General features: G+C 43.2%; 1 protein-coding gene across 15 annotated transcripts in view; it reads left to right on the forward strand.

Annotated features, from left to right (window-relative positions):
* Window positions 1-17,171, forward strand: part of znf516 (zinc finger protein 516) — a 138,369-nt gene that overhangs the window by 74,624 nt on the left and 46,574 nt on the right. For 14 of the 15 annotated variants that reach the window (XM_059972765.1, XM_059972713.1, XM_059972774.1 and 11 more), the window contains one exon: window positions 9,058-10,623. In XM_059972765.1, the coding sequence (XP_059828748.1) occupies window positions 9,058-10,623 (1,566 nt within the window). Of the gene's footprint in view, window positions 1-9,057; window positions 10,624-15,096; window positions 16,726-17,171 lie in introns of those variants that run through there. The other variant, XM_059972811.1, reaches the window with a different exon arrangement.

Here is a 17,171-nt window from a genome sequence, read left to right on the forward strand (position 1 = left end):
ACACTCATCTAACCTAGTGTTGCCATCAGAAATTGGAGTTTTGGCCCAATTCCTTCATGGTGACCATTGGGCCTTCCTGAATCAGTCCTATTAGCCTGTGTTTGCCCATTTCGCTGTAAACCACTCCTATCCAAGTACCCTGTCTAGGAGTCCTTTAAACATAATGGAACCTGCCTCTAGCACTGTCTCTGATAGACCACACTTTCCGTGGAAAAACTTTCCCCTCAGGCCCCCATTAGGTCTTTTCCCTCTCAACTTAAGTCTATGCCCTCTAGTTATAAACTCCCTTAGCTTGAGAAAAAGACTGTTCCCATCCACGTTGTCTATGCTCCTCATGATTTTATAAACATTTTCAAGGTCAGCCCTCAGCCATCATTGCTCTAAGGATTACTGTCCCAGCCAATCCATTCTCAAGCTGTCCAGTCCTGGCAACATTCTTGTGGAACTCTTGTGCACCTTCTCTGGCTTAACCCTTTAGATTTATGATTAGCCATCAAACATCTCCTTATAAGGCAGATATTGTCCAATAACACTTAAGTGAAGCATCTTTATGTTCAGAATCAAACAGCATGGAAACAGGTTCTTCAGTTTATGCTGACCCAGATGCCCCACCCAAGCCATTCCCCATATACCCATGTTTCCTCAATATCCCTCTGGACCAGGGGTTCCCAACTATGGACCCATACCATCAAGCAAGGGGTCTGTGGACCCAGGGTGGGGACCCCAATCTTGACTTTTCCTATCCATGTACCTACTCAAGTGCCTTTTAAATCAAGGATCGACTTTAATTGCCATATAAGTATTAGGAATTTATTGTGGTGTGTTGGAGTGGCATGTAACAAAAAAAATTCAACTATTAGAATAAAGAAATATATTAAAAATCATAGACGTCAAAGTTTCTGAAGCAATAAGAGTCCTGAGTGAATTTAAGGCATTTGATGTTCAAAGTAATTTTGTATCTTCTACCCAAGGAGAGGGGGGCAGAAGGGAGAATGAGCAAGTTGGGTGGTGTCTTTAATTATGCTGTCTTTTTTTTTAACCAAGGCAGCAAGAAGTATGGTCAGTCTTCTTGGAGGGTGGGCCAGTTTCCTTGATGTGCTGAGCCACATCCACAGTCTTCTGCAGTCCCTAGTGGTCTTGGGCAGAACAGTTGCAGAACAAAACTATGATGCAGTGATTAAATTAGTGAAGGTCAAAGGGGACATTTCAGCCTCCTGGGGTGCTTTCCTGACTGACGATGTGGAACGGAGCCAGTGTGCTCAGTGTAATCCACACAACCATGGTGAGAATATTGCAACTCTACACAGACAGCCTTCCAGGCTTGGATTTGACCAAGTCCCTGGAACTGTGAGGCAGCATCACTAACCACCGTACCAAAGTGCTGCAACCTGTGTCTATATGCTGGAGTGGGAGGAGAACATTGAAGCCCTCTCATCCCCCCTCTCTTGCCCCCCTCTCTCCCTGCCCCTCTCCATCTCACCCCAAATCCACCTGGCCTCTCTACCTCGCTCCCCCTCTATCTCAAACCCCCCATCTCGCCCCCTCTCTCTTGCCCCTTCTCTCTCTATCGCTCCCCTCAACCCCTGACCCCCCTCACCCTGCCCTCTCTCTCTTGCACCCCGACTCCCCTTCTTTCACCCCCCTGAACTCACCCTCTTTTTCTTGTCCCCTCTCTCTCTCAACCGCCCCTCTCTCTCATCAACCCCCATCTCACCCCCCTCTATTTTGTCCCCCTCACCCCTCCTCTATCTTGCCCCATCTTGCTTTCGCCCCATCTCTCTCACCCCTCTCTCTCTCACCACCCTCTCTCTCTCGCCCTCTCTCTCTCTTGACCCACCCTCCCCTCATCTCGTCTCTTTCGTCCCTTCTCTCTGTCCCATCTCTCGCCCCCTTCTTGCCCTTCCATCAATCCACCCTCCACTCTCTTGCCCCACTCTATCTCGCACCCCCTTTCTTTCACCTCCCCTCTCTCATCCCCCTCTCCTTCACCCCTACTCTCTCACCCCCCTCTCCCTCTCTCTCCCCTCTTCCCCCTCCCTCTCTCCTCTCTTTCCCCCTCCCTCTCTCCCTTCCCCCTCGCTTTCCCTTTCTCTCTCTCTCTCTCTCTCTCTCCTTCTCTCTCTCCCTCTTCCTTTAAGAACTTCTTAAAGCCTACCTCATTGCCAGACTTCAGGGTGTGTTTATGGTCTGTGTACAAGTACAGTGTGTTACAGGTAGAGTGAAAACCTTGTTTGTAGCAGCTTCACAGGCACGTAGATTTAGACAATGCACAGAAAATCAATTATGCGTAAGTTATACATAAAATATAAAAGATAGTGAAAAAGCTGTGCAAAACGGTATAATCTGAGAGAAAGTCATTACTGATGGTTTTAAACATCCAATCCATTTACCTTTGACAGATAGAATGAAGTAAGAAACAATCTATGTCTGCTGTTTAATTTTAAATTACTTTTACTTTGAACATTAGCTGATGATCTGTAGAGGGAGAAGGGCCGTTGACATTTCAGGTTCAGACAGTTCAGGCGAAGGGTCTTGACCTAATACGTCAATTGTCCATTTCGCTGTACAGATGCTGCCTGACTGGCTGAGTTCTTCCAGCAGTGTGCTCTTTGCTCCGGATTCCAGCATCTGCATTCTCTTGTGTCTCCAACTAGTGGTGGTGTCTGGCCTTGTCTGAGGGAGGAGATTGTGAAAGACAAGTGCAGTTTCAATCTTCAACCAGCATTCACCTTTAGTGTTGTTTGCGAACAGAAGTTTGATTTTTAAAAAAACCTACTTGCTGCAGCGTCACAGGCATACAGCATTAAAGACACATTCACAAGGAAAACCTAAAATTACAAGAAAGAAAACAGAATTAAAGTAAGTCCATTTTATGTCAAAGTGGCCATTGTGTTGCTATGCTGAAGCAGTGATTGGGGAAGATGTCAGACAAATAGCTAAGAGGAATTCTTATTGGTGTATGACTGAAGTTTTGACGGGGATCGGCTTGTTGTAAAAAGGCTGCTGCAGTCTCTGCTGCTCTCTAGTGAAGAAGAAAGGATGCTTGCAGCTGGCCAGATCAGCTGAGATCTGGAGATTGGAAGTGGTTCCGCCTAGTGGCATTTCTTTGATTTACAGGCCAAGAGGTAAGAGTAGTTACGGAAGTGGGGATGAAAAGTAGAATTAGGAACACCTCGTGCAAATCAAAAATGAGTACAAATTAGGGATATATTTCCAATCACAAGAAGAGATAGGCTGTTTATCTTAAACCAACAGGCACAACTCTAATCACTAGAGTTTAGAAACACGATGTCCACTTTGCCCTGAAATGGACAACCTTTGTTTTAATTGTGTTCTCTCTTGTAAAAATTGTTTAATATGTGGTTAATTTATGTTTCTTGTGAATGCTGCTCATATGATGCTGGTGCCTGTGATGCTCGGCAAGTAAGTAAGTTTTTAATTGCACCTAGGTGTTCATGACAGAAAACTGGACTTTGACTAATCAACCACTTGTAATTGGAATTACCATGCTCATATTAATATTGTGTATCATACATGAGTGCTTACGTGTTAGTGCACTCAGAAATTCCATTCTAGAGACTGGAACAAGTAATTTAGATCTACTTCCAGCATCTGCAGATTCACTGCCTTTGAATTCACTAATGTGAAGCCTCTTCCAGTGATGCCTACACTAAAGAAGTTCAGATCTTCTCTCTGACGGGAGTTCAGCGAGAGCCTCTCTCTCTGCTCCCAACCTACTATTTCTTCGGCCCTGAAACTTCTGGGCCACATGCTAACCCAGACCTGGTATTATAGTCACATATCCTTCCTTGATGTGTGTCTCTCTTTCTCTTTGTCCCCCCTCACTTTAATCTCCCCCCAGCCCTACCTTTCTTTCTCTTTTATTTCCCATAATTCTCTACCTTTCCCCTAGCCCATTTCCCTTCAGCCTATCGCTTCTCAGCTCTCTACTTCATCCCTCCCCCCACTTCTTATCCACCCTCGACCATCCCATGTTACTTCACTCCTGATGAAGGGTTTCGGCCCGAAACGTTGTCACTACTTCCTCTCATAGATGCTGTCTGGCCTGCTGAGTTCTGCCAGCATTTTGTGTTTTTAATTTAGATCGACTTGCTTGGTGGAATGCTGCACTGTTGGAGGAGTGCTTTTTTGGGTGAAGCATAAAAACCAATATCCACATCCCTTCCTTCCTTCCTTCTTTATCTACTTATCTATCTATTTATCTTCCCCCATTTTTTTTCTCTCTTTTCTCTCTCTGTCCCTCTCACCATGATTCTTTGCCTGTTCTCCATCTCCCTTTGGTGCTCCCTTCCCCTTTTCTTTCTCCCTAGGCCTCCTGTCCCATGATCCTTTCCCTTCTCCAGCTCTATCCCTTTTGCCAATCACCTTTCCAGCTCTTAGCTTCAACCCTCCCCCTCCTCCTATCATTTCCGTTCTCCCCCTCCCCCTCCTCCTATCATTTCCGTTCTCCCCCTCCCCCTCCCACTTTCAAATCTCTTACTATCTTTCCTATCAGTTAGTCCTGACGAAGGGTCTCGGCTCGAAACGTCGACACTGCTTCTCCCTATAGATGCTGTGTTCCACCAGCATTTTGTGTGTGATTCTAGTTGTGAGTTAAGATGGGAGGTATTTGGAAGAATAACAGAGATTTCTCCAAGGAATGCCATTAAAGTAGATTTATTTTTAGTTGCTCCAAATTTGGGATCTTGCTGTGCATAAATTGGCTTTCGGACATTGTTGCCATCATTGCATTTCAACAGGGCTGGGGGTTTTTGAAGATCCTGAGGAACTGTGTGTAAATGTTGTATTCTTTTGTCCTCTCCGGTTTGGCTTCCTGATATTTATGGAAACCAAAGATTTTAACACTCATGACCAGGCCATTCTGTCTGTGTCATTGGAGAAAATGAAGCTTCTAAGGCTGTGGACCAAAGCTTCTAGTACACTGACCGTGACCCTACAGCTTACATCTCCACAAATACATGTCCAAGTACTGCTCAGATATGATGAGGATTTCAGTCACTACCAGCCCTTTAGGATGTGTGCTTCAAGGCCCACCAAACTCTGAGTGAAATATTTCTCTTCCTTTTCCATCTGATCTTCCTACCAACTGCTTCAAATCTACTTTTCACCCTGCCTCTTGGAAAAATTTATATTTATTTTTATTTAGTAATTGTATATACCTTAATTAAATCTCAGACCAGAAATATTTTCCCCTCCACAAATGCTGCCTGACCTGCCAAGCGTTGCCTGATTGTCTCAGATTTCCAGCATCAGTTTTAAAGTTTTATTGTATTCTTTTTAAAACACAGAACAATAGAGCACAGGAACTGGTCCTTCAGCCCATGATGTTGTGACAATTCAATTAAGTTAATGTCACCCATCTCCTCTGCCTACACATGGTCTGTATCCCTCCGTTCTTAGTTATAAACAAAATCCAGATGTGGGCAGATAAGTGGCAGGTGAAATTTAATGCAAATAAATGTAAAATGTTACATACAGTACAGGAAGTAGAAATATTAGATATAAGTATAGAATGGAGGGTCTTGAGTTAGAAAGTGTGAGGAGGATTTGGGCATCCTGGTAAACTCATCACTATCATCATCTAGGCCAGGGGTTGGCAACCTTTACCACTGAAAGAGCCATTTGGACCCATTTCCCACAGAAAAGAAAACACTGGGAGCCACAAAACCCGTTTGACACTTAAAATGAAAAATGAAATAACACTCCATACAAAGTATTTTTTGCCTTTATGCTATGTATAAACAAACTATAATGTATTGCATTTATGAAATCGATGAACTCCTGCAGAGAAAACAAAATTACATTTCTGCATGCAACAAAAACCTGTTGAACTCCAAAAAAAAAGACGTTGGGTTGAAGGTTACTTTTAAGTAAAATACTCAATGTCTATTTGAGTCCTTGTTGTATTTATGAAAAACGCCGAACATAAATTGTCCGTCAGTAGCAAACCAAAAATAACGTCAGCCAGCTGTCAACCTGAAAAATAAAAGGACTATTTCACTGAACAATGAAAAAAATATGAATATACGTAAAATAATAGGCAATTAAAGTATTTATCATACTTGGTTAATGGCTGTGCGCCCATTCCCCTGAGCTGTGTTCAGCGTGTTCAGGTGCGCTGTCATGTCTACCATGAAGTCTAGCTTTTCCAGCCACTCTGGCTGTTCCAGCTCAGGAAAGGTGAGACCTTTGCTGCCCAGGAAAGTTTTCACTTCTTCCAGACACGCGACAAAGCGTTTCAGCACCTCCCCTCTGGACAGCCACCAGACTTTGCTGTGCAGCAGGAGATCAGAATATACGCTTTCCAGTTCGTCCAGTAACAAACGGAATTGATGGTGATTTAAACTTTTTGCCATTATTTTATTGACAATCTGAATGACAACATCCATTAATTCTGTGCATTCTGGAGGAAATGTTTGAGCGCACAGTGCCTCTTGGTGCAAGATGCAGTGAAAAGTCAGCAGCTTTCTGTCCAGCGACTTCTGCAGTAAAGCCACAAATCGCTTGTGCGCTCCTGTCAAGCTTGGTGCCCCATCAGTAGCTACTGACACCAGGTGGGTGGTCTTTATTCCTTTGGCTCTTAAACAATTCAAGACAGCCTCACAGATGTACTCCCCCCGTGTTTGGCCTTTTATAAGTATCAACTCAATCATTTCTTCCTGTGGCCCGGCAGAGTTTACATACTGGCAGAACAGCGCTATTTGTTCAATATCACCTTTGTCTTTAGACTCGTCACAGACAATCGAGTAGGCCACAGCTGAATTGATGTCTTTAATTTGCTGTCTTGTGATGTCTTCTGCCATTTTTATGGTTCCGTCTTTGACAGTCTTTGCAGAGAGGGGCATATCCCTGATTTTCTGCACAATTTCACTCTTGTTTTTAAAGTCCGTGAATAGATGTTCTGAAATCTTAATGAAAGATTATTTTATATATTCATCATCTGTAAACTGCTTCCCGTGCCTGACTATTTCCTGAGCGGCAACAAAATTAGCATACGTAGTTGATTTTCCAGACTTCATCCACTTCTTGAAATGATTTTTGCTCAGATCAACCTTCCGCATCAGTTCCGAAATGGCTTTTTTTCTCTCATCTCCAACCGGATATTTTTGAGCAAAGGCTGCGTGTTTATTCTAGAAATGTCTTGCGACATTTGACTTTTTGTTGTTTGCTAGTTTCTCATTGCATATAAAGCATACCGGTAAACCAGTCTCGTCAGCAGTGAAAGCAAATGAATCTGCCCACGTATCATTAAATGTTCTGTTTTCTTCAGTCACTTTTCTTTTTTTAGAATTCTCCATAGTTAGCCTACCTTGGATCGAAAAATTAAAGAAATCGCGCACTGGCGGGTGTCAGGCATTGGCAGTGGTGACGTATATTAATAGCAACAAAAAACACATTTTATTTAGATTGTACAAGATCACCATAATCTTCAAATTTAGAATTACATTTCAAAAACTAACAAACTAACATAAAATACATTTTAATTAAATACTCATCATTTATTTTCCAAAGCCACAGGGAGCCGCAGCACAGAGATGAAAGAGTCGCATGCGGCTCCGGCGCCATGGGTTGCCGACCCCTGATCTAGGCAATAAACAGAAGCGATTAGGAAGGTTAATAGAATGTTAAGCTATATAATGTGCTCAGTGGAATTCAAGACTAGAGGCGTTCTCCTGCAGCTGTAGGTGTGCAAGGTGTGCAGTGGTGAGGCCACACCTTGAGTACTGTGTACAATTTTGGTCTCCATATTTTGTGAGGGGCATGAAGGCACTGGAGAGAGTCCAGTAAAGGGCAAAAAGACTTATTCCAGGTGGACAGGATATGAGCTATGAAGAAAGATTGAACCAAGTAAATCTTTTTAGCCTAAGTAGATGTAGAATGAGAGGAGACATGGTAGAAGTGTTAAAAATCATTAAGGGTATAAGTAAGGTGGATCCATCAATGAGGATACAGGGCTGTAGGTGGAGACTGGTTAAAGGGAGATTTCAGACTAACATCAGGAAGCATTACGTTACAAAGCAAGTACCATGGACACATGGAACAAACTACCTTGTTGTATAGTTGAAAGTAGTTCCTTAGAGACTTTCAAATCTAAACTTGATAGTTATTTCAACACACTATGTGAATAGGAATTTGGCAAGTTTGTTGGGCTGAGTGGCCTGCTGTTCTTGTTAAAAAGTTTCTAATGTTCTCTATATATTCCCATGCTTGTGGAAGAGCCTTGTAAACACCTCCATCACTACCCTGGGCAGACCATTCCAGGCACCCAGTACTTTTTGTGTAAACAACAAACTTGCCTCCCACATTCCCTTTGAACTTTACACCCTCACTCTAAATGCCCTCTAGTATTAGATATCTCGATCTTGGGGAGAAAGATACGGGCTAGTTGTCTATGCACATCACTGTTAGATAATGTGTTGAAGAACCTGTTCCGGACATTAGTCAGGGCAATGAGTACAGGTGTTAGAAAACAATGCTGTAGTTATTTAATGTAGTGCTGAGGCTGCACTTGGAATATTATGTACAGTTCTGGTGATCCTGTTACAGGCAGAATGTTATTAGACTACAAAGAATGCTGAAAACATTTACCAGGATGATCTCTACACTTGGGGCCTGAGGTACAAGAAGTGGATGTGCAGATTAGGAGTTAATTCCCTGGAATGTAGGAGATTAAGGGGTAACCTGATAGTTATAAAGTAAAATTATGAGGGGCACAGACAAAGGGAAAATACATGTTATTTTTCCCAAAGGGTGGTAAAAACACGGGAGCATAGGTTTAAAAACAGAGGCGAGAGATTTTAAAGGATCGTCGTGGGTAGTTTTCTCAGGCAGAAGATGGTGCATATTTGGAATGAGCTGCCAGAAATAGTGGTTGAAGCGGGCACATCAGCAACGTTTAAAAGTCATCAAGATAAGTATTTGGACAGAAGAAGTTTAAGGGGCCATGAACCAAGCACTAGAAGATAAGCATGAACAAGTTGGAATAAAGTACCTGTTTCTATGACTATCATATATTTTCTGTTTATCTTCCACTAGAAAAGCCTCACAGAAGTTTTCCTTGTGACACAGTGACCGAGTCACCTTCACTCCTTTGTGACAAAGACAGCTGTTCCACTTCTCCTCAGAATGGAATTAAAGAAGACCTTCCAAATCCCACTATTGGCAATAAAACTGCTTTAAGTGACATAGCTGGAGTCTTCCCTTCCCATAGGAATGCTGCTTGCTTTTCGGATGCTAAGGGATCCCGTGCAGGTTCTGAACGTGATTCACTCGCTGAAGCAGGTGAACCTTTAGAACAACCTAAACATGAGCTTGTTGGTGTGTTGGGAGATGGCCTTCATTCCAATTTACCGCCAAGTTACCAGAATGCAGCAAAGAATAGAGTAATGTCAAGGAATACAGAGTTACCTCAAAATAGCAATACTTTAAGGACAGCAAAGCCTACACAACATAAGGAGGGAGGCCTGATCTCTGATTCAAATAAACCTGGAGACCAAGATGAGTTTCCTTTGGATCTGACATTGGCATTGTTAAATGATGTTCCTTGCAGAGATAATTTCAATCTGAGGGGCAGGCTTTCCACACCACCACAGAATACAATGGTCATCCATTTTTGTCAGTTTTGCAGTCACACAACTCTTTATCCTGAAGTTTTATTAATGCATCAACGGATCAACCACAAGTTGAACCTCCACATCTCCCCTCCAGAATGTCTTTCGAGGACTAAATCAAAAGCCAGTGGTCATCGCCCAATGGGCAACAGTGGTGTTAGACGCACAGGTCCTCCTCCTCAACTGAATGGCAAAGAGAGTTCCCCCATGGTTCTCTCCAGAGCAGTTTGCACCTACCAGCCTCATTCAAGCCAGTCAGCAGCACTGAATTCTGCTCCACCATGCTTGGCAACCTCTGGAAAGCCAGTTGATTCAGCCCTGTGCAGAACACCCACCCAACCTACAAGCAGGATATCTAGAGGCCTTGCTTACAATCCTCAGTGGTGTCAGAGACCAAACAATAACCAGGAACAATGTGGTTTAACTTCAGGATCAAGAGTGAGGCTAAGTGATGGTTCACAGCAAAAAATATCACAAGTTGGCAACTTTGGAAAAGGTTTTTTTAGTTCAGCTTCTGTGTTCTTGGGATCTGGCATGCCAGTTAGGAGAGTGACAGAAAGCCAGAAATTGCTGAAGGAAGCTAGGGAACTGGCACCATGTACTGATCGGCACCAGGCATACCCAACCAACGGTCATGGTAGTCGAAGGCTCAAGGACCAAGCTTCACCCAAAGATGTACAGCATGCTCTGTATAAATCTGCTGCTCTGTTTCAGCAGGAGTGCTGGTCTGTAGGTACAAGTAAGCTGGGCTCATTTGGGAGTCCCCCACCAGATGGGAGGACAAACACGCCTAGGGAACATTACTCCAGCCCAGCAAAAGACTCCACATTTGTACACACAGTCAGACAAGTATGGCCTCCAGCAGTAAGGGAGGTGTCCAAGTGCATAGATCCCATTTACACACCTATGCCCTACAGGTCTGGAGACTTGTCTGCCTTCTACCGTGGCTGGAGAGGTAACCATCGCTTTTTGTATCCAGCAGAAGAAACAGGTTAGTATTTCAGTCAGGTTTGAAACTCTGCAATAATATGTTTGACCAAATGAGATTTCCTACCCTTGGCCCACACACATGTACTGCTTCCAGAGTCACAGTGTAGATCATGTAACAAAAACAAGGAGAATAACGAGTCTCAATAATAGTATAACCAAGATGGTATCACTGCCTTTGGTTTATCTGATATTGATTGGTATTAAATTAATATTGAGAATGTCTGAGATTGTTGGGGAGAAAGGCATTCAACAACACCAATTGGAGGACTATAAAATTGCAATTGTTGCTCCACCCTTTAGAAAATGGGGGGCAGAGTGAAGGAAATTATAGTCCAGTTAGCCTGACTTCAGTGGTTGGGAAGATGTCAGGGCCTGTTATTAAGTACGAGGTTCAGTGTACTTGGAGGCACATGATGAGGTATTGGGGCTGCTGCTTTTCACGTTGGATGTCAATAATTTGGATGTTGGGATTGATGCCTTTGTGGCCACGTTTGCAGATAGGTGGAGGAGAAGGTAACGCTGGGGAAGCAGAGAGTCTGTAGAAGGGCTCGGACAGATTGGGAGTCCTTGTGTATGATTGCCTAGAGATTAACTTGCAGGTTAAATTAGTGGTGTGAAAGGCAAATGCAATGTTAACATTCATTTCAAAAGGACTAGAATATAAGAGCAAGGATGTGATGCCGAGACCTCATAAGGCACTGGTCAGACCACACTTGGAGTATTGTGAACAGTTTTGGGCCCCTTATTTAAGAAAAGACGTGCCAGCATTGGAAAGGGTCCAGAGGAGGTTCACAACGATGATTCTGGGAATACAAGAATTAACATTGGAAGAGCGCTTGGTAGCTCTGGGCCTGTAATCACTGGAGTTTAGAAGAATGAGGGGATATCTCATTTAAACCTATCAAATATTGAAAGGCCTAGACAGAGTGGATGTGGAAAAGATGTTTCCTGTAGTGGACCAAAGGGGACAGCTTCAGAATATCGGAACTTCCATTTAGAACAGAGATGAGATGGAATATCTTTAGCTAGAGGGTGGTGAATCTGTGGAATTCATTGCCATGGGTGACTGTGGAGACAAATCATTGGATATATTTAAAGCATAGGGTGATAGGTTCTTGAATGGCCTAATTCAGCTCCTATGTCTTATCATTTAATCAAATTCATAAAGATTTGGGCGTAGAAGGTTAGTGGCACCAGTGCTAGATGGTTGTACAGAGACCAGGCCGTATTCATACACTCACAACTCAGGAAGGCTCTTTGGTTAGTATAATAAGTTGGTCCAAAGGGCTTGTTTTTGTGGCATATAGCTTTATAACTACATGAGTTATCAGCAAGTAGGGAATGGTTGTATTGAGCTCAGTGATAAAATATTGCATTCAGGTAGTTAAGATGTGGCTGAGAAGGTGGGGGGATTGAGAGAGAGAGGCAGGGAGATAATCTAATCGTTCTGGAGGCTGAAAAATCATCTGTCGATCAAGTGTTTTCAGCAAGTACCTAGCTTAACAACACACACAAAATGCTGGTGGAACGCAGCAGGCCAGGCAGCATCTATAGGGAGAAGCGCTGTCGACGTTTCGGGCCGAGACCGTTTGTCAGGACTAACTGAAAGGAAAGATAGTAAGAGATTTGAAAGTTGGAGGGGGAGGGGAAAATGTGAAATGATAGGAGAAGACCGGAGAGGGTGGGATGAAGCTAAGAGCTGGAAAGGTGATTGGCAAAAGTGATACAGAGCTGGAGAAGGGAAAGGATCATGGGACGGGAGGCCTAGGGAGAAAGAAAGGGGGAGGGGAGCACCAGAGGGAGATGGAGAACAGGCAGAGTGATGGGCAGAAAGAGAGAGTAAAAAAGGAGGGGGGAAAAAGCTAAATATATCAGGGACCTTATATACAACAACACCATATATATAAAACAACACCTTATATACCGGTTGGGTAGGCTCCAACCTGACGGCATGAACATTGACTTCTCTAGCTTCCATTTATGCCCCACCTCCCTTTCTTAACCCATCCCTGATATATTTAGCTTTTTCCCCCGTCTTTTTTTCTCTCTTTCTGTCTATCACTCTGCCTGTTCTCCATCTCCCTCTGGTGCTCCCCTCCCCCTCTCTTTCTCTCTAGGCCTCCCACCTCATGATCCTTTCCCTTCTCTCACTCTGTATCACTTTTGCCAATCACCTTTCCAGCTCTTAGCTTCACCCCACCCCCTCTGGTCTTCTCCTATCATTTCGCATTTCCCCCTCCCCCTCCTACTTTCAAATCTCTTACTATCTTTCCTTTCAGTTAGTCCTGACAAAGGGTCTCAGCCCGAAACGTCGACAGCGCTTCTCCCTATAGATGCTGCCTGGCCTGCTGTGTTCCACCAGCATTTTGTGTGTGTTGCTTGAATTTCCAGCATCTGCAGATTTCCTGGTGTTTACCTAACTTAGCGGCTGAGATTGGGGATCAGCTGGAGAACTTGTATCTGAGATTGCTTGATCTTCGATCAAAGATGAATTTCTGTTCAGTGATCAAAATTATACAAGAAAGCAGGTCAAAAAAGGATACGAAGTCCCCTTGTAGTGCCAAGAGTGCCAGAGTGAGTTGGTGATTATGGCTGTACAGGCCAGTCTTTGAAACTGATGCTGTGGACTTCAGGTTTCTATACTTCCTGCCCAGTAGTACCTATGAGAAGCTGACAAGGCCCAAATGGTGGGCATCTTCGAGGACAGATGTTGCCTTCTGAGGCAGTGCCTCCTGTGGGTACTACCTGTGGTGGAGAGAGATGTGCCAATGATGTAGTGGACGGAGACTGTTACTCTCTGCAGCCTCTTGCATTTCTACACATTTGAAATACTCTACCTGACCATGATGTGGCCAGTCAGGATACTTCATAACAGTACAACTGGAGAAGTTTGTTAGAATGTTCAGTGACAAGTTGAAGCTCTTTAATCTTCTGAGAAAGTAAAGATGCTGATGCTGGTTCCTGGTGGTTGTATTTATGTGGTGGGATCATGGCAGCTCATCCAGTATGTTGATGTTTTTGACTCTTCCCTCCACTGACCCTCCCCAATGTAGACGGACACATGTTGGCCTTCCTTCCCTTTCTAAAAGTCAACAATCAGCTAGTTAGTTTCCCTGAAGTTGGGTGAGAGCTTGTTGCAGTGGCTTCACTCTATGGATGTCTTATCTCACACTTGGAGTCTCAGCACTCTCCCAAAAACTTTACCCAGTTTACAGCTTGCTTTCACTGCGCACCACTTCAACAAAAAAAAGACTAGTGAACACAAAAAAACCACACCCACATCAAAAGGGTGGGGTTACTTTATTCCCATTCTAGAAACAGAATTGCTGGTACTTGAAGTAATCTGGTACCGTAATATGTTCAACACATGATCTGCTGCTTTTGATTCTGTTGGCTTTATCAAGTCACACCAGGTGGCGTAGGAGCATAATCTCAACCTTGTTTCAGACTGTTGTGCTCTTGACAGCCAAACTTAACTACACACCAGCCACATCGGCACTGGGGTTATGAGAACAGGTCAGAGGCTTGGTATCCTGAGACAAGTGTGTGAGACTTTTCCTGGCACCACCAGTCCATCCCAGCATTAGCAATGCCAAGTCAGAACCATGCTGGAACACCCTTCCCTTTCCATAACATCCTGAATGTTCATTCCCGCTAACAGTGTCCAGTGACATCTCACCTAGTCTGTTCCATCCACACCCTTCCTCCCTCAGGCATTCACCCTCATCCTCTCTCACCAAGAGCATGCAGGCACAGGGGCATTTTGTTTTCCCAAACAACCCCCCCCCCCATCCTTACCCAGACAGACTCAAGCTTCCTATTATCTTTCTCCCCTTCTCAATCCTCCAATTCCTCTGACCCCTCTCTTTATACAGGGAATCTTCCCTCTCCACTCTCAGCCCTGACGTAGGGTTTTGATCCGAAATGTCAGCAATTTCTTTCCCCCCAACAGAGTGATGCTCAACCCCCTAAGTCCCTAATGCAGTTCATTTGTTGCATCTCCACAGGTTCCCATCCTAGTGTCACACCATTTCTTCATCATCGCCAAGTGCAAATGTTATTCGCTAATCTTTCCACCAGCAATTTTAAGTCTGTTAATCTTTGTCAAGATATTTTCTGTGGGCCAGTATCATGCTCCTAGCTCTTAGTTACATATCAGCTGAGATTGGGGATCAGCTGGAGAACTCATATCTGAGATTAGCCTTTGATCAAAGATGAAGTTCTGTTTAGTGAACAGAATTATACAAGGGAGAACACAAGTAGAACAATAAAAAAACACGAGTCCAGCACTTCCTTTTAGATGAAGCATTAACATTCCTTCTCTAGTGGACGTGGAATATCCCCGGTGTCATTTTAATGAAGATTGAGGGAGGTTAGCTTTGGAGTTTTATCAATATTATTCCTCAGGAATATATCACTAAAACCGAAGTTTATCATTATCTAATTATTCTTTATGCGAACTTTTTTTTTGCAGAAATTGGCTGCCGTGTTCCTAAGTAATAGAGGTGGTAGCAGGACACCACAAGTTGTGGAAGGCCCAACAGAAGGCAAATCTTCCTTCCAGTGAGAAACGACTTATCCATAAGTTTCAGATGTAGTATTTATCTATTGGGAGTAGGTTTCCAGGACTGTTTGTGAAGACTGTTGTTCAACTATTTCCAAACCTGTTTAGGCCTGAATTTTGACGCCTCAGGAGTCAAATAAGGGAAGGAGTATTTTTGAAATGTTGTGCTGAAGTTGATGCATTAAAAGGACTTCTTTTGATTCGGCCTGGGCCCCATATGTGCCTACTGGCAGAGGTTGTGCTGATGAACTCTGGCATTAGTAATCTAAAGCACTCTGAGGAGCAGCCTCACGCACTGGACAAATTAATCATGCTGCCTGCGATCTTCTCTCAACCTGTCCTTTCCTCAGAGAGCACCCGGAGAAGCAGAGTTTGCACACAGCACGGAGGGTGCATCTCTATAAATGTGGCATGTGTTTCACTCAACCCCATTCACCTCAGAGCACACATGAGCTAGCTCCCAGCCAAGTAGGCATTACACTGCTTCACATGCTTTTCATTGTGGCACCCTGACATTCCCTTCCCAACATCCCGACCCATCCTAAGCACCTCATGTTAAAGGAAACCCTGCCTGTAATTGACAGTCATGTGATAAGTCTTCCGGTGTCTATAATACTAATTAATTTCTGTAGTTAAAAAACGCCACATGTGCCTTAAGCAAATGTCATTGTTTCTCAGGGTATAAAGTAACCTTTTACATATTTATCAGATGTCATTGTCAAAGTTCATATTGGACATGTAAATGAATTCATTTGCCAGCAGCACTATGAAAATGAAGCACAGATAACATCCATTTTAACATGCATCAGCATTCACACAAAGATCAGCCTTGTTCAGTGATACAGCTATTAGAGGTCTCTCTGACTCATAATCACCAGCCATGTTTGTTCAACTATATTAAACTTGCTAGTGTCATATTTGCCTTTGTAATTGCTTCTTTGTTAAAAAAAATATTTGTTTCCTCTCAATTCTGAAGAGAATGCGAATGTTTATTGCACCCCACCACCCGTCTGCCTATATACTTTCTCTTCCTTCTTCCTCAAACTGAAACCTAACACTACAGTGTTCACTGATCGCAATACTCCTTTGAGAATTAACTTCTAATTTCTTTTGTAGTTCAATTATGTTTATTTTTTTCCAAAAAAATGTCTACCCTTGTGATTTGAAATAATTACTAAGTTGAAATCTAGTGCTGAGCAAAATGATTACTGCTTTGTCAGAGGTGCTGACTATCACAAGTGATGTTAAGTGGAGGTGGATGTAAAACCTCCTGCAGTTACTAATTCGAAGAAGAGCAAAGGGGTTCTCCCTGGCGAGCAGAGAATTATTTATTCTTTACCAGCATCTAAAAGCAGATTATCTGCCAACTTGCATGATCCACTATGTGGAAACTTGCTGTATGTAAATTTGCTGCCAAGTTTCTAGCATTGCAGCAGTATCTCTGCTTTAAAAGAACAATTCTATTGGCTGTAATTGGGATGCCTGAGGTTAAGAAAGGTGCAAGAGAAATTTTAATTAAATCCATTATTTTCAGTTAAAGTGTGTATTCCCTCCAGTCTTGACTCCTTCCTTTTAACTAAAGTTGTAATTAAACCTGTCTCTGGTTAACAGCTTCCAAAGAACTAGAAAAATATGTTTATCAGTGAAGTAATGAAACTACAGGGAAAATCTCATCAAAATGGCATAAAATAAAGACGACTCCACTTTAAAAATTGCTACCTTTTTTGTAAAGAAGCAGTAAAGGCTTTATTGAGCTTTCTGTTGTTCTGCAGTGGATTCTAATATGTGTCCTAAAAATTCACTTTTCCAAGGAAGTTGGTCTGTGTTATTAATTGACAAGGCACCCACGAAGTTCACATGGTGTTGTGGTTCAGTACAAGGCACCAGACTTCACTGGAATTAAACAGGCCACAGCTGGAGCACTGTGTACACATCTGATCACTACACAATGGGAGAAGAGATTCATCTGAATGTTGCCTGGGGTG

Source organism: Hypanus sabinus, chromosome 1, assembly GCF_030144855.1.
Source record: "Hypanus sabinus isolate sHypSab1 chromosome 1, sHypSab1.hap1, whole genome shotgun sequence".
Taxonomy (NCBI): domain Eukaryota; kingdom Metazoa; phylum Chordata; class Chondrichthyes; order Myliobatiformes; family Dasyatidae; genus Hypanus; species Hypanus sabinus.